This window comes from Eupeodes corollae, chromosome 3 (assembly GCF_945859685.1).
Source record: "Eupeodes corollae chromosome 3, idEupCoro1.1, whole genome shotgun sequence".
NCBI lineage: Eukaryota > Metazoa > Arthropoda > Insecta > Diptera > Syrphidae > Eupeodes > Eupeodes corollae.
In genome coordinates this window covers 12,930,232-12,952,251 of record NC_079149.1, presented here as the reverse complement: position 1 = coordinate 12,952,251, position 22,020 = coordinate 12,930,232, and the positions used below count along the sequence as shown (strand labels likewise).

General features: G+C 32.4%; 2 protein-coding genes across 2 annotated transcripts in view; one reads left to right on the top strand and one right to left on the bottom strand.

Annotated features, from left to right (window-relative positions):
* Positions 1-22,020, bottom strand: part of LOC129951652 (cyclic nucleotide-gated cation channel subunit A) — a 261,226-nt gene that overhangs the window by 189,446 nt on the left and 49,760 nt on the right. The window lies entirely within an intron of this gene.
* Positions 19,275-20,068, top strand: LOC129951660 (uncharacterized). Its single transcript, XM_056063909.1, has 2 exons — positions 19,275-19,837; positions 19,904-20,068. Exons 1-2 carry the CDS (start codon positions 19,652-19,654, stop codon positions 20,033-20,035), a joined length of 318 nt encoding a protein of 105 aa, XP_055919884.1. The 5' UTR covers positions 19,275-19,651; the 3' UTR covers positions 20,036-20,068.

The window sequence follows — 22,020 nt, the reverse complement described above, 5'->3', positions numbered from 1 at the left end:
ACATCAGAATCTTGGTTTTGCTGCGAAGAAAATGTAGTATTTAAAATATATTCTTGTGATAAATCAAAGCTGCCACCTGTTTTACAATTTTTAGTAATTTTAAGCACACTGTTTATTTCAGTAAAACATCATTAAATAAATATTTTATATAAACAAATTTCAAAAAAATTTCGTTCTTTTTTAACCTGTTATATGACCCCAACTTGAACTATAAACCCCATAAGCTAAAGTGTTAGCTACGATATTAAGTCAACACCATCGTTTTATATCTACTATGGTCAAGCCCTTATTTTTCCATTTTTTGGCTACATCCACCATAAAAGAGTAAACATTTATCACTCCCGTTAATATCATATTACAAAAATCCAAAATTAATTGATTAATATAGTACGAGAATGTTACCTGCAGACATTTCTATTTCCAAAGTAATGAGAAAATAATTCCACGCCCAGGGTATTGAACTCTTAAGTTTATGAACCATTATGGTGTGAAATTTATTTAAGACAAATACATTACGAAAAAAAAATACAAAACTTTTTTAACACATCGCCTACCAAATTAATTCAAGAGCATCCATAAGAATATAAACGATTTCATTTGGCTCTATTTGCTGCCTTCTATGCGTTCCGTTGTCGGCCGTCACATCCGTCTCTTAAAATTTACCAAATTATAATAAAAATCTTCAACTTTTCCGGGGTCTTCCTTATAACATCGACAAACTTTGGTAGTTATAAGTAATAAAAGTGTTCCAGTATAAAAAGTAAGAGTTATTTCCCTCATTTCACCCTCTCAGCACGCGTCCAGCATGTCTCATAGCAATTAATAAAATTTCACAAAAGACTCAAGTCATTTTCTTTAGCTTTTCATGGTGAATTTCGTTTTATTACCGGGTTTGGGTTGTACCCTAACCTAAATTCACATTTCCATTCGCATAACTCTACAAAAGCATCCCCTTTTTTGTGTTCCCAATATCGCCATGTATTTTTGGCGTCAATTAGTTTTACGACGTAGCACGGTTAAAGGAGCGACTTAAAGACGATGGTCGTGAAATAGCAAACAGAAAAATGAACGAAAACACATCAGCACCACAAATTGGTAGGACTCAGCTACATGGGAATATTAATTTTTCACCAAGATGAGGGAACAAAGCCAAATATCTTTAAATAAATGTAGAAAAAGGGTGTTTTTTTCGTGGATCTGAATTGCTTTATGGTTACACACAAAAAATTTGAAAATAATCCGTATTTAGGATCATAAATTGGACATTGGTTCCGGAAAGTTCGTAATATCCAGGGAATGATGGTTTGAGCTTAGACAGTCATACCATAGCTCTGAGTTCAATCCAGAATCGCCCGTGTGACCTTGTGATTATTAGGAATAAACAAACCCTCCAAAAATAACTTATTTCATAAAAAGTGCTCAAGTTACGCGTTTGGATTCACTATAAAACCTTTAGGTCCCCTAAATTCCTGAAATTACTCGCACACAAAAGCGATTAGATTCTGCTTTTTTACTTCCTGTAGCCTAACCAATATTACTTTTAACTTCCCATAGGAAGTAATTGTAATGGGTCCGATTTGTCTAATTGAAAATTTTGACATTTATCGACGTTTCAAGTTCCTTAGAGTCTAAATAAAAGATTTTTAGAAAGATGTCTATGCGTGCGTGTGTACGTACTTTCGTTACGTTTTTTGCGTCAACCATAGCTCAAGAACCAGAAGAGATATCGACTTCAAATAAATTTTGTTGTACAGATAATAATGCAGAAAGATGCAGAAAGGGCTCTCAACAAAATTGTATGCGTGGGTTGTCCTACAGTTTATATGCCGAAGCCGAAATGCTAATTTGAGAAAGCACTTTTTCATGACAAGAGTTACTATTGGAGAATTTGTCAAATTCCTCGCATAGGCAGGGATCGAACCCAAGACCTCTGGTTAGACAGTCCGACCCACTAACTATCATGCCACAGGTAGTTTTAAAATGTTTAAGAATAATTCAACTGACAACTTTTTTAACCCAACACGAAAACCTAAAAACTTTTAAGCAAGACAAATCGACAGCCGGGATGGAAAGTTATCAGTGTGGGTCGCATCCCAGCCTCTTTTTTGATGATAGAAAAGCAAAGGATTTAGGACACAACCTTGAGGAACACCAATTAAGCATTTAGAGTTTCTCGATTTTTGTGGATCACTATTAATAGCTGAACTAGTGTCACCAAGCATCTTCTGGCAAAACCTTAAGAAATTAGTTGATAAACAATAAATCACTTTGCGGGTGACGAAATGGACGCCAGTTAAAAAAGTGTTGCCAACTTAAAGTTCAACACCTCTAAAAAACAAAATTTGTATCGACATTTTTTGTTCTTTTTAAGTTAAATAAAGTATTCCAATTAATTGGCAAGAGTCTTATGAACCATGCAGCAAATGGACTCCAAAATCTTGACAGTCGATATTACTCCTAAAAATTATAAATGAGGAACATGAACTAAATATTTGCCATTGTAAGTAAAGCGTTAAATTTTACATTTCAACATGGTTACGAGTAAGTAAGTTTTGTTCCTATTATCTTGGCCATAGCAGTATTCTCCAAAAGTTACTAAATCATGAACCCTTTAAAGGGTTCTGAAATACTGTTTATTTATGACTTGAAATGGGCCTGGAATATTACCTATAAAGGTGCTTTCTATGCAATTTCCATGGTATCTCTTCAAATTCTGATTTATTAATGATGTCAATGAGTAAGTATATTTAATCTCATTTCTAACTTAATGGTCCTGGATGTGGATCCCTTAATTCCTTCTTGCTTACTTTGGTACATCTATTTGACATCTTCTATGATACTATATATATTTAGAAAATGCATAATACTCCCATTTTAATGTCCTATAAATCCTTCATTTTAATGCCTTGCATATAAAATGTCAACAATTTCTCTACTGTATGCGTTTTACAAGAACAAAAAGAAGAAAATTCATTTGATTTATTTCATTTTCAAATGCTCCATGACCTAGGAATCTTACTATCATGGTTGAAGACTTAATAATATATTCATTTAAACGCATTCCAAACTGGGTCAATGTCAAAAGGAAAATTTCCTTTAAGTAGTATATAAAGTTGTAATAAAGACAAGATGTTTGTTCATGTGCGGAACACATACATTTATGTAAAGTCCACAAGGATATTATAGTAATGTACATATCACATATTTAAATGAACTATCTAATCATCTTTATATAGATGAAGGTTTTCTATTAAAATATTTTATATCAGATGCATGGGTTTTTTTCTTTTCTTATGATCTAAGGCCAAGTGTCATATTTTTGTTCATGACATTCTCCGTTTAGAAACAACAATAAGCTTTATGGAATCAGAAGTAAACTTTTTGAAGGTTTTTTTGAGTGAGATGAGTTTAAACATTTCTGAAAAATACATTCCTCCTTTACGTCTATCATTTAGAAATATTCTACTTAGAGCCCATATTCTGCCAGTGAAAGGCTGACGTCTTTATTTTAGCATCAACAAAAATAAATAAGGGGAATTTGCATCAGACAAAGACTAAGTTAATAGATAGGTGCCTACACATCTTTTGTCTTATGGACTGCCCTTAAAATTCATCTAATTAGAAATTAACGCACAAAATGGGAAACGACCCTTAGTATATTCATACTCGAGTTTATTTTATAATTGAAGCACTGTTCAGAAAGTTCGGTTCTGCTCACAACGTAGGTATGTATGTCTATGAGTTTTAAAAAGACATACTTACATTCTCAAGGCCACCTTCATCACATATTCATAATTTTTAACAAAAGTCAATTAAAATATTAAAAAAAAAAAAAGGAATTTACGCACCATATTTCTAATTAAAACGTATTCATAACAGATCCTTTTCAGAAACACACCTTCTATTCGAACTTTGACATATCATACCTCTCGCCGCCTTCACACTTTTATTTTCAACGCTATTATTCTAAGCGCCACCATTGTCATTTACATAACCACCCAAACAACACGTCATCAACACAAACCCAACATCTTGTGAACAGAACAGAAAAATAAAAAAATAAAAGACTTAAAAACAATTCATTTCTGATTTCCAGACCAGGTTTCCAAGCATCATCATCATTACATCCCCCGTACTACACGTGCTACAAACATAAGATTATTGTTTTTTGTTGTTATAATTTGTCATCGTCATTGCTGCCTCATTTAAGATCTCTCCCACTCTTATCCTTTAGCAAACATTTAAAAAAAAAAAACTGATGATAATAAAACTCCAAGCAAGGATTGGCTTCATCGTAACGTAGGACGAAGGTGGTTCCTATTCTATCATTTATCAATTGTCATCGATGTCACGCAATTCGTTCGTATTCTATTCACACTCACCAACAGTGTGGTCCATGATGTTAAATACTCAAAAGTCATCCTTCGAAAATATCTATGAATCTGTGTACATTCTACATTTCTATGTAATTATGTAATAGTTACATAAAAAGGGTGTTGTTTTTACACAGGAATAGTTAGAGAATTGGCAACGCTGTTTCTTTTGACATGTAGTTTGACAGTTGACAGATGAGTGCTAATGATCGGTTTATTTACCATTTCACCTTGATTATACTCTTTCCAACCAAAAAACTTGACTAATTTGATGATATTTTTGTCAAAGGTATCCAATGTTTACAAGCCGGATAAAAATTAAGCGAAAAATAGGTTGGGATGCGACCCACACTGATAACTTCCCATCCCGTCTGTCGATTTGTCTTGCTTTAAAGTTTTGAGGTTTTCGTGATGGGTTAAAAAAGTTGTCAGTTGAAATATTCTTAAAAATTTTAAAATTACCAACAATATTTTTAATATTTATAAAAAAAATAGTTTAGTCTAATTTTGTTGAATAGATTTATAGTCGAAAGCTAATTTTTACCAATTTTAGTAGCATTTCTTAAATTTGAACAAATTGGACGAATGAAATGAATTTGAGAGATATCAAGAACCGAACATCAATTTTTACCAAATTAGCGCACTATTTCTTGTAGATTTTATTTTTCGAAAACAATATTTTCTGGGAAATAAAAAAAGTTTGAGTCGAAAGTAAATTTTTACCAAGTTTTAGTATTGGTTTTTTGTTAGGTTTTTATTTTTTGTAAGAAAACTGTCAATTCGATTTGTATCATAATTTTACGAGATGTTGAAAACGTTAGTTTTCGTTGCACACAATTGTTTTGAAGATGAAATCATTTTTTATTGGTAAAATTTTCTAGGTGACACATTTTTTTCAGTTTTTCTGATTTATTAAACCGTTAATGGGATTTTTTTTGAAAAATAAACTTGTTTGTTATCACGTTTCAGTATAAAATTTCATTCAAGTCTCTAGCGTTTTTGGTTCGTGAGATATTTAGTGTTAACCAAAATGTTCACCTTTTTTTTAAACTGTTGTGCCAAAAAAACCACCCACGCAATTTTCTTGAGAGCCCTTTTTGCATCTTTCTGCATTATTATCTGCATAACAAAATTTATTTGAAGTCGATATCTCTTCTGGTTCTTGAGCTATGGACGACGAAAAAACGTCGTGGAAGTAGGGACGTGCGAAGGTACGTACTCACGCACGCACAGACATCTTTCTAAAAATCTTTTATTTAGACTCTAAGAACCTTGAAACGTCGAGAAATGTCAAAATTTTCAATTAGACAAAACGGAACCAATACAATAACTTTCTATGGGAAGTTAACAAAACCTTTGGATACAAATGTTAATACATTTCTTAGAGGTGTTGAACTTTAAGTTGGTAACATTTTTATAACTAGCGTCCATTTTGTCATCCGTCCAGTGATTTATTTTGTATCAACCAAATTTCTAAGGATTTTGCGAGAAGATGCTTAATGGCACTAGTGTAGCTATTCATAATGGCCCACAAAAAACGAGAAACTTTAAATGCTAAACCGGTGTTCCTCAAGGTTGTGTCCTAAGACATTTGCTTTTCTTTTATTATGACAGATCTTGGAAAAAACCCAGAAACTTTAAATTGATACCGACGATAAAGAATGCACGCTACTATATCAAGGTTGGAAAAGATCTCGCCGATGAGTTTGATGTCAAGAAAGATTTTCGACAAGGCGATACCCTGTCATGCCACTTCTTCAACATCGTTCTGTAACAATCTTCCAAAAGGTCCATCCAATTTCTCTGACACACCAATCATATAACATAATTGGAATATCAAAGCGTATTATCGGTAGAGCGTTTTTGAATGTTGCAACGAAAGTGGAGAAGATGGGTTTAGTAGTTATTGTCATCGAAAAAGGACATTAAACTACGACCAACGTCTTGCTCAAAACGTCACCATGAATAGCTTTGAAGTAGTTAAGAGCTTTGTCTACCTAGGCACCCCTATAAATTCAGGTGACGAAACCAGTGCTGAAATCAAACGTAGAATAAGTTTTGCAATCGCTTCCTCTTTCCACTTAGAAAGTCCTCTCTTGAGCATCTAAAATCACCATCTATACCCGGTCATCATTTATGCTTTGAGAGAAAAATGTTCGAGTGATTTTTGGGGCCGTCTGCAAAGATAGAGAGTGGAGCAGAAAATACAATAACGAACTGTAGGGGATGTACAGCGACACTGACATGGTTAAAAGAATAAAATTCCAACGGTTGGGTCATTTAGAATGAATGGAAATCAACGCTCCAGCCTGAAAGGACTTCGTCTCCAATCCAATTTTATCAGTAATAATTCTTTTGATCTGGCTTCAAAATTTAAAGTATTTAAAGCTTTATTAAAAAATAGCAATGAAGTATATTGATACGAGAGATCGGATGAACTGCTTAGAGGAATTTTTTGACTGTAAAAGAAAACGCCAAAAAATACCATCTACGTGTAAACGGGCCTTCCGAAATTATTTCTGAAAAAACTGGAAGAAAAAAAGAAAAAATATAGTTTACAAAAACGTGTCCACAAGATCTGTTTTGAAAAAGGTTAAATCCGTGTCAAATACTGGTATGATCTATCGGTTACGCATAGTTTTGCAAACTCACTACGAATTGACAAACTGAAAGAATTCTACGATTGTATAGCCTGCATAGATGACGTTTTATTTCAGCAATGTTTAGCATATTATGCTCTTAATAATCGTCAAGAAGTATTTATGGACAACTATCTCTAAATCTGGGATAGAAAAACTACTTTATAAATGGGCTCGCAGTTCGTGACATGAGTCTTATTTTCAAAATATGTCAGGAACGATCTTACGATCTTGCAGGACTCTATTTTTGCAAAAGTTTCCAGTCATTGAGAGGTTAGAAGTCTCTTAAAGGATATGTCTCTCATGCGAAAAAATATCAAGACCAGTATTTCAAGTTTGTTTTGAGTCTGTTCTATGCGTCGTCATTTTCAATATGATATACCAAACATACATATTTATTTTATTACATATTATATACTTAAGTATTTTAGAAGTTGACAAAAGGGCAATATAATATCTATGTATAACTATAATAAATTATAAATATAACATCTCAAAATTTTTAAGCTTGAACCGAAAATATTTGGATTTCTTATTTCTCTGCCGTAGCGCGTTACATACCCCCATCGATTTGTTGAAGTTGCATTGTTTAGTTTCTCGATTTTTTAACTGCAAGTTAAACAACTAGATTGTTGTAAGGTTCTCATGTTTTGATTTGAAACCGTATCTGATTGATCTGCAGCAATGGAAGTAGAGATTCGATCATAAATTAAAGGAGGATGGAAGGACCTTCTTATTTGTTCAGTGTTTCTCCGGATTTTCCTTCCGTTTTCATTTTGTACATATTATGTACGATCGCGGTGAGAAATGTTTGGCTACTATTTTTGCTGCTTCCTAAGAATTCCTATTTTGTTCGTCCTTACTAAAGTTTACCTCACTTCTTTTCCTTCCCAAATTATGAACTTGAGTGTATTTCATTTAATGCTCATAAGATTCATGGTAGATGTTTAATTATCTTAGGCTATAACGCTTCAATACTTATGGGAAGTTTGCTCCTTAAATTTCTGCTCATTCAAATTTCCGAAGGTAAATAATCTTAAGTTGAAAGAGGAGTTGACCTATATTCTAACAGAGCAGTGTTAATATCAGTTCACTTGCTTTTCGAAGTATCTGCTTGGCAATATAAACTAAATTTTCGGCTAAACCATTTAATCGTTCATAACGAGGGCTTAAGAATTTAAAATTAAAATTCCAACTTTTAGCAAAACTTTTCAATTCATAGGAACTGAATGGTTGGTTATCCGAAACCACCACTTCCGGAATTCCATGGGTACTAACAATCTTTCAAAGCCCCATTATAACACTACTTCCAGTTTTGTTTGGAATAGATTTAATTTTCAACCATTTAAAAAATAATCTACTAATATCAAATAAGATCTACCTCCAAAGTCAAGTAAATCACAATATATATAATTTGAAAAGGATGAGTGGGAATGGGATGTAGAATTAAACTATGGTGGGTTTTGCTAGCTCTGAATTTTCACAAGTTCGACATTTAATAACTACATTTTCGATGTATCGATTCATCATAGGTCAATATAAAATTCGTTTAGCCCTTCTTTTACAATTACAGGATTTTTATTAATTTAAATGCTTTCGACTGCGCCATGTTCTATACGTCGACCAAAGACGAGGTTAGATTTCGTTAACTTAATACTGTATGGCACTTATCGTATTTGAACTCATGAAATTCTTAACTGTATAGTTTGACAATTTATTAACCAATAGCCTTACTTTAGTAAAAACAAAAAAGAAGTCAAATTTAAAAGAAAGAAATGTCCCTTTAGTTTTGGCCATAGCTGTATGAATTTTCAGAAGGACATATTTAAGACTTATTCCCTAAAAAATGTCTACCTAAAGTTCAATGAACACATTAAAAAAATGTGTGTATCGATAAAACTTTTAACACTTCTTTTTGAATACCTTCAAGTCCCTCTGGTAGTCTTTACCATATTACATATCGTTCGCTTTATTATGCTCCTGTTTTTCATGTAATATTCTCTTTGTTCTCAACATTTATAATTGCGCTATGATGCGTTAAGAGTGCGCACATTAAAACAAAAACACTTTATATAATCATATAAATCTATACCATACCATCGCATGCACATAGATTAAAACACATAAAGTATCATCAATGTCATCTGAACACCTCCCCGCCCACCCCATCCAAACACCCTTAATGTGCTCACAAGGGTTGGAGCTCAAAATAAAAGACATGAAACAAAAACAACCCCATCTCTAAAGGTGCACCCTCCATAACCCATTCATTTAACTATGGAACTCTATAGAGTATAAAATAGCACCTGTTGATTTATAGTCACGCTATCATAATATTTGCCACTGTTGTTCAATTAAATTGTAGATAGTAGGAGGAATTTATTATTGTTATTGTAAAACTATATTGGTTTGTCTTTTTGTTTACAAAAATAAAGGGAAAAAGTGCAAATTAAATACACAGACACACGTCAAAATGAGGCGAATAAAATTTGCTAGACGTCAGAATTTTACAATATTCCATTTGGAATACAATTACAAACCACAGAGTGTAAATTTGGGTAAACAGGTAGGATGAGAAGGTAATTTGAAAAACAGTAGTGTTTTTTACTCAAGAATTAAGCAAAAGGGCTAACATTGGTATTTTCATATGTGAATGAAGCTATCTCAGAACAAAAGTCCAAGCTCTAGAAACCTTATGCTTCAGTAAAAAATCTTGAATTTAACGTACATACACTTTTTGAAAAAAGAAATTACTTCTTGGACAGCAATTTCATACACTTTCTTTTTCTGAAAATTTCTCGAAAATGTCAATATTTCTTGTTGGCAATAAAATGCAGCGTCCATCAAAATGTTTAGAACCTTTTAGTTGGATGGATTTCCAAATATAAATAAACACTGAGTTTTATTTTTTTTAATTTTTCTGAATACAAATTGTTAGAGCTGACATTTGACACCTGTCAAATTCAGCTGTCATTTTAAGTGTCGTAATACAAGTAAAAAAATATTTGCTATTAACCTTAATGAATAGTTTAACAACCGATAACACGCTGGTCGAATGATAACCGAATTTTTCGGCCGGCACAGCGGCTAAAAAACATTACTTGAACGATATTTGTTTGCAAACGAAATGAAGCAGGACTTATTTTGGCTCTATTGTGAGATGAATTTCTTGGTCAACTAAATTTAACGTTTGGATGACGTCAATTGACGCAAATAATTCTTCAACTTTCGAAGGCTTTTAAACCAATATTATTAATTTTATATCCTAAATACTAGAAAATTACCACAAAAAATAGCGAACATTACCATGCAGCGCAATTGATGTTTTTTCAAAAGTTCAAACTTTATAACGAACTACAATTTTCGCTCAGATATAAAAGTTATGTGTGTCTTATTTAGACCTACTTTTGAAACCAAAAAAAAAAAAAAACATTGACAAATTTTCGAAAAGAAATAGATTTAATCCGATAAGAATAACTCTCTCTTATGTCTTATACCGAAATACAAGCCTTCATTATGGCGTGCCTCAGGGCTGTGTTCGGTTACCGATACTTTTTGTACTTATATAATATAACTGGGTGGCGCAAAAGTCCGTTTTGAACCAGGGCCTAGTGACTTACAACTCTCAACCATTCCTGTGTGCGAGTACTGTTGTCAGGAATAAAAGGGACCTACAATTTTGGCCCGAATCCGAACGGCGAATTTGAGAAAGCACTTTTTCATGACAAGAATTACTCTTGAAGGATTTTTCAATTCCTCGCAAGAGGCAGTACCCGCGATTTTTTTTTTTTTAATTAAGGTGGCACAGGCAGGGATTGAACCCAGGACCCCTTGCATGACAGTCCAACGCCCTAACCAGCATGCCACGGGTACTACACTTTTTGTACTTACGGGTGTTTAAATTTTAAGCGACGATATTTTATTTGAACCACACCTGAACATCGAATTTTGGTCTACATTTCATTTGACTTTTCTCAACTTGGGAAAGGGTGTTCAATTCAAAAAGCACAATTGGAAAAATCGTGCACAAATTTGGAAAAACGTATAGACAATATTGCTGCTGTTAGCAATAGTATTGCTGAAGAGCCGTCGCCCTTAATTCGTCGGCATGCCCAACAATTGCAATTAGTCGTTGATGAACAATATGCATAAAGGCATTCATTTACACGCTAACAAGGTGCAATTGACCCAAGAACTAAAGGCTCTTGGTTATTTTAAGCTTCGTCGTCAATGGTAAGAAAATTGGCAAGAAATTGCAAACAAAATCATCTTAAGTGACGAGGGACATTTTACCTCAGTGAATTTGTCATTAAGCCAAATTTCTACATTTGGCCACATGATAACCCAACAGTGATTGTCGAAAATCCAATGCACCCGCAAAGATAACGACTTTTTTTGTAGCCCAAATTGGAAGATATGGATGTGCGGATTCAACAGAACTTGCCACACAGTAAACGAAACAATTTCTCTTTTAGGCTACAAATTCAATGGCCACAAGGTGTCGTCATCAATTGGCCACCAAGATCATGTGGTTTGACATTCTTTGGGATTATTTGAAAGAAAATTTGTATGTTGATAGATGGATTGAATAATTCGGCACATTAACGTCATAGAAATTCAATTATGCCTCAGCAGTTAATTTATATAACTTTTTATTTAACTTGATTAATACAATGTCATAAAATATTATTATGTTTTTTAGCAGAAAGTCTTAAGGTTATGGCAGTAAGCCGTCTACCAGCATCATAGAAAATTTGGACCATCGGATGGAGGCCTAGTGACGAAACGAAATAAATTTAATACCTCCGATACCAATAACTCTTATTTTCTTATGTTTTATACCAAAAGACAAAGCTTTTATTATGGCGTGCCTCAGGGCAGTGTTTTGTTACCGATACTTTTTGTACTTAAGGGTGTTTAACTTTTAAGGGCCGATGATGGATTAGAACCACACCTGAACATCAAGTTTTTTTCTATTCTACATTTATTCCATTTGACATTTCACAACTTGAGACTTATTGAATTAAGACCATGGAAAGATACACAATCAGACAAGACGTAACAGTTATTAAGGCTTATTTAGAAAATTTAATCACCCTTTACCATGACTTCTGGATGTCACTTTATCGTTTGAAGACAAATTGCACTTATTATCCTTCTTTGAAAGTTCAAAGGTTGTGCAATTGAAAAAGAAAATTGTGGGGTTGTTCATTTCGTGATACTTGTTAGCGCTAGCATTTGACACCTATCAAATTCAGCTGATATTTGAAATATCTTAATATTACAATATAAAATGTTTAACACTTATAATACTGGACCGCTCAACAAACAAGAAATGCGTCAACATTTATGAAAATTGCAACAGAAGTAATAATTCTAACGAATACACTTTTCAATCAATCAACGACTCAATAAATCGGTAAAATTGTGAAAGAAATTTTAAGAGAGTGGAAGCATAACTTAGTTCATAAGATCTCTGCATCAACGTAATGCACGCTCAGTCACAAATATTGCTTTTCATATCGAATATGATCGGTTTAACGATTGACTATCGTTGACTTGGACAATATGTGGTTCCAGCAAGACAGATCAATAAACCACATAATACGAGGAACAATGACTTTATTGTCTTAGAAGTGTCCTGAACGCTTATTTTTATGTTTTGATGAGAAAAATTATTGACTACTAACTATAGATGCATTAAAACGAACATTATTCAATTTTTGCTCGAGATAATAGCCGAAATGTGCGAAAAAGTGAATCAAAAGAATCGAATACTAAAAAACTTCCAGCTCCACCATTTCATATTTTTCAAAAGTTCATAATTTATAATGAAATACAATTTTCATTAAAAAATTATAGCTGAAATGAAAATGAATGACCCTTTGAAAAACCAAGTAACATGGACGTCTTCAGAATTTTCCGAAGGAAATAGACTGAAGTACCTCCGGTGCCAATTAATCTTATTTTCTTAAGTGTTTATACCTAAAATAAAAGCATTCATTGTGGCGTAGCTCAGGGCTCTGTCTTACTACCAATATTTTTTCATAAGAAAACTGATCCTTTTATTTTAAATATTTCATAGGCCATTTATTCGAAAAGTCTGATATTTCATTATTTTCTAAAAGTTTCATGCTAATGAGACACTTTATAAATTCATAGTGGACTACCACAGGGCTCCATTTTTTCTCCTATACTCTTCTTTTCACTTTTAAGCGATGATTTGATTGGAACTTTTAACTACTTTAATTTAAGTTTTGAGACCCTTTTTCTGTCTGTATCTGTCTTTTGCATAAAAACTCACTGAAACTTACCCACTGTAATTCCTATTTGTAACATTTGTGTCACTCCATCGCACATATTATAACACCACTTAAATTGCTGCAAATTATTCCATAATAATTCGATATCATAAACTAATTTGAACAAATATTTTCTTACTAAAAAGACTGCATAAATATTATAAATACCAATAATTACTACGCAAATGCATCACATATTTAACGAAACACTTAATGAAAAACCCAATTTATCAATTAGCATTATGGTTGGAAACCTTTTTCTATAGCGATACATCAATCAACAAACAAAACATCAAACGCATTTCACAATTGACAAAGTTATTAATTAATCTGATTGAATATAATATGTATATAAACTTTTATGCAATGTGGTTTGTATTAAACACATTACATTTACATTTTATCTTATTTATCCTGTCAGTTAAGCAATAATTTGTATAAATATAAAATCGTGTCAAAATTTCCCTCAAAAGTAAACACCATTATATCTATATACCTTCGAACATCCCACTCAAGCTGGAAATTGATTTAATGTACAGTTATTGAAAGTTTATATTGATAAATTTATGGAATATTGTAAATACTATCTTTTGGATAAAAAAATATTCCTTTTTTTTGTACCTTATATTTCAATATCTCGTTACTGTGTTGTTATTTTTGTGTGTTCAAATTGAAACTTTGACAACATGTAGTAGAGTACACGTTTTTGTGTAAGCCCACTCACATAGGTTAAAAGATAAAATAAAATGCAAAATATTAGTAAACTTTATTCATAATGAAAAAGTGATAAAGCCTTAATGGAATTATTAGAAATCTAACATGTCAATATATAAAAACATCAGGCTGCAATAAACCACCATAAGTTTCATATTTTCCTATATAACAACAGCAATATAACTCAAGACTTTATTAATTTAGTGAGTATGGGTGATGAGTTAACCCCCTTATTCACTGCTTTATCCAACAGTGGTTCCTTTCTATTCATATACCAAGATAGGAGTGTGTTGTGTAGGGAACTTAAAGGTTATATAGAAGCTTATTTTTATGGATAAAGTTGTTTATTTGTTGTCATTTTTGTGAAGGTAGGATTTTACATATTTTTGAAAATAAAGATACAACTTTTGTGTGACACAAGACTTGTTTCGTGGTGAATTCGCGATTTTGTTTTTATTGATTTTGAAAAGAAAAATAAGAGAACAAAAAAAAGTTATTCCTTCTTTTTGAGTTTTGTATCTTTGAAAATCAAAAGTTGAACGTTCTTCACAGAACTAAAAATATAAAAATCCAATTCTGATTAAGTAAAAAAGTCTCCCATTCTTTTTTGACTTGCAACATATATGAACTATATGGAAAGGATTGCATTAGTAAAAAATTTTAAACTCGAGATTTTAATCAAACATGATATTACGAAGGTAGAGAGGTCGAAAAAAGTGAGTCCCTCGATTCCGTCCTTCTGACTTAAAACCGTCCATAAAAATTGTATAATTACTTTAATAATTTAAGTATTTTAATTGTTTGAATTGGCTGAAAAAAGTACATGCATAGAATGTTTTAAAAATAAATTCTACTCAAATGAAAACTAAAATCAACGCTATTTAATAAATTATTAATTTCCCTAACACTTCGAGAAATCGGCTCATTGGAAACATAATTTACCCTATGATAACTTTCACGGAACCAGCTATGGTTTTTTAACTCTCGAGAGGGGAAGTATAGGTCTAAAACAGATCAAAAAAAAGGAAGTCAATATTATAGGATAAGATAACTATAATAAAAGTTATAGAAGACATCTTCTGGTGGTTTTCTAATGACTGAATGCCAATAAGCTGACACCTAACATTGTACAAAGGCATTTCAATATTCTATCCTAGTTTGTTTACTACAAATCTTTTAAATTTCTTTTGAACTTTTTCGATTCTACTCATATGGTTACAATAATGTGGGCTCCTGAGTTCATTCCTTAAATTGAGATGCTTCTGTTCGCAAAAAAACCTTCATGATAGATATGTGAAGATTCGAACTTGGTTTACTCATTACTCTTGTTAGAAAAACTGCATTCAATTTAAAAATTTTAATATAAATCGGCGCAATTCCAGACTCAACATGAATTGCATAGGTTGGAGTCGAATTAGGTAACCGAAATTATCTTTTGAAAAAGTTTCGTTGTATCAACTTAAATTCTTCAAAATTGGTGTAACCAAAAACTTGAATACCGTAAGCAAGGAAGTGTTAATGGTTGCTTGGAAAATTCAGTATTTAGATCCTAAGTCTATGTTTTTGTTTGAGAAGAAAGTTGGCCACATTATGTTGAGAGCTACTTTAGCGTCTTTACTCTTACGCTGAACATGTTAATTAAAGCTACCGTTAGCATTAGAAAACATCAACACTCCTAGATATTTGAATTCCTGTAGTATTCCAATAGGTTGGTTGTTAAGGAGCTACCTTTTTTCTCTTAATCTGCTACAACACCGTGCCTCAAATGCTTTGGACCCTATTGATTTGTAGCTAGAGAGTAGATATGCTAGCATAACCAAGTCATCCGCGTAAAGAAGTACTTTTATACGAATATCAGAAAAACACACTCCTTCGGGTAAATTATCTGAAATATCAACAATGTAGAGGGCAAACCATATTGGGCTGAGGATACATCCTTGGGGAACACCTGCAGTCGTTTGAAAAAAAATTGAAACCTCGGCCCCATCCCAAACTGTAATTTTAGTAACAAATTTTTCGTAGATATTTAGAAATTTTCTAGATATATCAAGTGAGGCCATTTTCTAAGAGCTAGTCGCATCAAATGCAGCTTTTAAGTCGATAAAGCAAGCATACATCATCTTTTTCTTTTGGATAAATTTGTTAATTTGTTTCTCTGTTTGTCGATAAAGCAAAAATATGGCCAACCGTTGGAAAGCCCTCACGAAAACCAGCTTGAAACATACGTACTTTTAATATATCTACCAAGTTTGAGGTAAATTTGTAAGAATATCAGGAAGGTCGTTAATAAATTTAAGCAACAAAAATGGACCTAAATGGCTGCCTTGTGGAACACCTGATGTGATTGAAAATGGATTTGATATATTTGAAACTATTAAAACTTGTCGACTTGGTAAGATAAGTAAATAACTATTTAAACAAGCTTGAATTAATCGTACAAATTCTAATTTTTGCATTCAGATTTTATAATGTTCCCTGTCAAACGCTTTACGAAAATCGGTGTAGATAACGTCAGTTAAATAACCCTTATCTAATGAATTTAGAGTACAATTTTAGAGTAAGATTTGATGTAGTGTATCTGCCTGACACAAAACTATGCTGCTTTCTTTTAATACAAAATTTAGTTTATCACAAACTATTATTTCAAATAATTTTTGTATTGTAGATAATTTGTGTCGATATACCCTGGGGCCCTACTCTGCAATGCGTTTCGAAAGCCAATCTGATTCGAATCTGATATTCGATTCGTTTATGAATTCGTATTCTGTAAAATGTTCGAATCGAACAAAACAATCATCTGGTACTTTTTCTATTTATAGAATAGATTTGCCGAGTCTCGAAGTATTTCTTATAAGACATGTCAAAGCAAAAGTACTAGTGATGGGACTTTTACCACTTAGGTGGTATTTCTACCACTTTCTTCTGTTTCTGAAATTTTACCATTTCCAGCTCAAAATCTACCACCTTTTACCATTTGCTGGTTATAAAAATAATGTTTCTATTATATCATTGTATTGCTGTATTGACATTTTGAAAAATCGTGGAGGGGGCATTTATTTTTACTTCTTTCATAGATCAAAAAACAAAAAGATTTCAATAACTTTCAGAAGGCACTTGGTGTCGATGAACATTAAATTTTAAAAGTTTGTACAAATCAGTGGCTTTTTTTAGAAATGGTGTATAGAGCAGTGGAATCCCTTGTTTGAATTTTTTTCATTTTAACTTCATTTGAAGAGCCGAATCCTATGGCTACCAATATTTTCAACACAGAATATTTCAGACAACACAAACCTCTTAGTCGAAAGTATGAAATCTTTTAAGTTGAACTTATTAAAAATTCCATACAACAGGAAAACATTGGCATACATAAATACGGGTGTAAGAAATCCTGAAAACTGTTTGAAATAGTCTTAAATGTATTTTGGGTTACATTTTGAAGAATATATACTAGAAAATGAAATTGATGAAAACAAAATCATGAATTTAGGAAAAGTTATGTGTTTCGAAATACCAATTCAAAGATGGTTCTTATATAAATTAATTATTTTATCGGTTGTGAGCAAGATATGTTATTATAAAACTAATAAGAATGGACTGATTGTGTTTTGTTTTTTTACCACCTTTTTTTTGGGATATTTACCACCACTTTGATTTTTCCAAGTCCCATCACAGTACAAAACAAAATGAATTCCACTGTAATTTCAAATTGCTTTTGTTTGGTATGCACATTTTTCGCTGATGATTCTCTGTAATTAAATTTATTTGCTTAGCTCTTGAATAAAATTATTATTTCCTTACTTACATTTTATCTATTTCTTAACAACATTTTTCTTTAAAAACGACCTTCAAATTGCAATCCGTTACCTCTCTTAATTTAGAAACAAAATTTCCGTTTTGAACGCTAATGACATTCGGAAACGCTTTGCCAGGTACGAAAAATATGAATGCGGATTTGTGATTCCGTAAGTACTAGATTTCCTATCCGCATTAGAAATAGAGAGTAAAAAATATTCGTTTTCGAAAATATTTGCTTTCAAAACGCATTACAAACTAGGGCCCTGTTTTTGGCCACTTTTGTGAATAGAAAAGACGTTTTCCACTGTGAGAGAAAATCACACAAGACTCTAGAGAGTATGCTCGTACACATTTTAGGTGAAATGGATGGAATTCCCTCTGGGCCAGCATTCGTATTTCGTTTAGGCCAGAAAGCGCAGCTTCTGCTTCCAATATTGAAAAACTAAGTGACCTATATTCACACAATTTACAGATTCACCAATGAAACAGTTTGAGAAATTGTTAGAGACAATAACATTGGATTTGAAAAACTCAGGGAATGTAGATTTTTATAAGTCGAACCCAAATATATATTTTTTTTTTGCATATTTTTGGAAATAATATTTGATTTTCTTTAAATTTTTAAAGAAGCTCCAAAAACATTTACTGTTTTTTCTTAACTTGGATTTCATTGTGTACATATAATTTTTGTATACAAATGTATAAGGGACCTTGAAATTTTGTTTCAATACAATGGAGAGGAGTAGTATAAATATCGGACTTGAGGAATAAAATGCTCCTCCCTAGTGTAAAAAATGTGCTCCGAGCATCAAAATTGCTCCTAAAGGAGGACAGCTATGACACTGGCTCGTTGGTGTAGTATCATGGGCAGTATGCATTGAGTGTCATGTGTGTGCTTGTGTGTGGAAAAAAAAGGTGGATGAAATTTGTGGGGATTGAAAATGTGATAGGAAATTTCGAATTGATAATGAATGAAAATGTAAGGAAAATGTAAGGGAAAAAAAAAAAAGTGTTGGTAGAAAACTATTGTTGGGACTGTAAGAATATACTTTTTGGGCATGGGAATAGGGATGGGAAAATTTCATGCATGTTAATTACAACAACTATACAGTAGTATAAATATCGGACTTGAGGAATAGAGCATTTGGGTAAAATGTATTTTGTTGTTGTAAATTGTGAATTTTGGTGTGAATTTAGTTTTCGTGACTGTGAATTGCGGTTAGTGATGTACCTACAAAATTTTTTTATGTTTTTAGCTTGAATATTGACGTGGAGGATGCGGTGTATGTACACTGTACAGTAGGATGCTAGAAAAAAGGGATTCTTGTATGGTTTGTAGGTAGATTTCATTAGAGTATGGGTATATGAGTTTTGTATGGTAATGAGATCATATTACATCAGTGGGAGTTCATTGACTTTAAGATGCATTGGTTGTTTGAAGGTTGATAGTAATTTATGAAAAACAATTTAAGAAATAATAGAAAGGAAACAAATATTTTATGTCGTTTATAATAATTGTGATTTATTAATCCATGAATTGTTAGTCGGTGGGAAGCCGAGCCATTTAACATATACATTGTCTCCATTACTTTTAAGTACTTTTTCCACGAGATAAATATGAGGGTATTTAGTCTTTTGTAATTCTTTTTCGTAAAAACATCCACTAATAGGTTGACCATTAAAATCTTCAAGGAGATATGTTGGCGGGTTGGTTAGGTTTACTTTTCTTATCATAAAAATTTCCGTTGTCCAATTTGGTGTGATTAAAACTAAATTCCTTCCACATTTTTTTCAGAAATTTCTGTATAAATAACTGTTTCAGTTTAGGATGTATCTCATACCGTCGACGATGAATCTCAGAGAAGAACTTTTACAAGTTGAAGAGGAAGTTTTGTTCAAGCCTTGTAAAAAGGTTATTGAATTAAAACAAAATGAAAAATATCGTATTGGTAAACTGAAACGTTGTGTTACGAAATTTGGAGAACGAATTGTTGCTGATTTGGGCGAATTTCAGGTAATTTTCCATTTTTATTTCTTAAAACGTTTAAAAACGTAAATACTAAAGACTTTTTTCTTTCAGACTTTCTTCCCAATGCGATACAACAAATTGTCAGACGCTGCAATAACCGAAATCAATCGAGGTTCATTCAACTTTACCTATTTATGTCCGTTAGGACGAACTGCTAGTATTAAAATTGAAGAAGAACTGTAAATTATTAAATAAACCTTACATGTTCTGAGCATACATATTTTGTTTTTAATTGCCTCTTTTCATTTCATTTGCGTAAAAGTGTTTACTTTATGAGGGGGAGAGTTTGACAGGTTTCAACATGTTTACCTCTGGTTAATCAGCGAAAATAAATTAAACTGAATTCATACAAAATCAATAGTATTTAAATATACTTTTAAGGTTTTTATATTGGGCATGTAACAAGTTATTAAGGCGAGAAAAGCATATTACAGTTTCAAAATCTGTTTGCTAGCTAGAAAACCATAAAATACAAACTTAATAGCATTTTTTCTTAAAAAATCATAGATACTAAATTTATTGGGTCAAAGGATGGTCAGTAAATTTAAAAAGAATAAATTATAAACTATCTTCACGTATACCATCATCATGTAAACTTACTTTTTAAGTTATGAGGCCACTAGAAAATCAGAAATATAAATATTTTACCAAAAGTAATATGTGTCAATTTTTAAAGCATGATGAACATCAGAAAATCCTAGATGAATAAATTATGATGTATACATATCTACAGTACATAGTCAGAGATTCATTAGAAAATAATAAAATACTAAATTTATGAGGTGTAGATTACTTACTAAAGGGAGTCTGATTATCTACTAACTCGGTTTTGATATTCAAGATGTTTGAGCTATATACAAAACTAGCTGATATATTCAAAATATTCTTATTCTTAAAGAATACCTCACCCCGGTACGACCCAAAAATCAATTCAATCATGAAGTCGTTTTTATGTGAAGTTTGCGGAAAATCGTTTTCCAAAAATTTTAATTTGAAAAGACATATGAAAATTCATACGTCTTTAAGGGAATCGGTTAACGGTGAAAATAAAAACTTTTGCTATGTGTGTGAAAAAAGTGTTAAAAAGGGGCAGTGGATTGATCATGCTAAAACCAATACTCATTCGGAATTGGTTAAGCAATTATTTGAGAAAATGGATGGCTCGAAAGAAGCTGCCCCTGCAAAAAGATTATGTGTGGTGTGTGATAAAAATGTGATCCCATGTCAATGGAATAACCATTTGAAGAGCAAGGCACATTTAAAAATGCAACAAGAACTTTTATTTGAAGACAGTTCTTTGGATCATGAAATCTTCCAAAACGGTGATTGCTCGACTCAAGCTGGACCAGCGAAAACGCGTTGCGAAATCTGCGAAAAAGATGTTATATTTTGTCAGTGGGATAATCACTTAAAAAGTATTGAACACATCAGTTTGATAGAGGCCATGTTTTCGAACGCAGAAGAAACTCAGAAGTCTGCAATAAAATATTGTGATGTGTGTGAGCTGAACATCAATGCAAGAGATTGGACAAACCATGTACGGCGAAATGTCCATAAGCGACTTGTTGCAGAACTCCTTTCTGATGACTTCCTGGTGCTGAAAAGTTGTTTCAATGGGAGAGTAGAAACTCTCATTTATAAAAACAAGAGTGAAGAAAACCTAAGTCCCCCTGAGTTTCTCAATGAAGCAGAGTCAGCAATTCTAGGAAAATTGAAAGATCACCTGGAAAAGTTGCAAAGTGTTAAGTTCAACTTAGAATTGTTTGCTGAGTATATTAAATTTACGTCGGAGGATGAAATGGAGCTAAGTCTTAAAAGTTTCAACACAAAAATGGAAATTGCACTTGAAGGCAGTGATATAATTTCTTCATATAGGAATATGATAGATGAAATTGACACGAAAATGCAAGAATTTCAAGAAAAAGACAGTGGATGGGCCTTGCTGCGGATATGTCACGTGGAAATAAACATAAATCAATACACACCAATCAAAGGTTCAAGACATATACCGTTGCCTAGTTTTCTTTCTAGAAAAAGAGCCTGTATAAACGTTCACAACACTGATGAGTATTGTTTCAAATGGGCCATCATCTCAGCACTTTTTAGCAAAGGAAAGAACAATACCCATAAACCTGAAACATACAAGATACGAGATATCAGTTCACGAA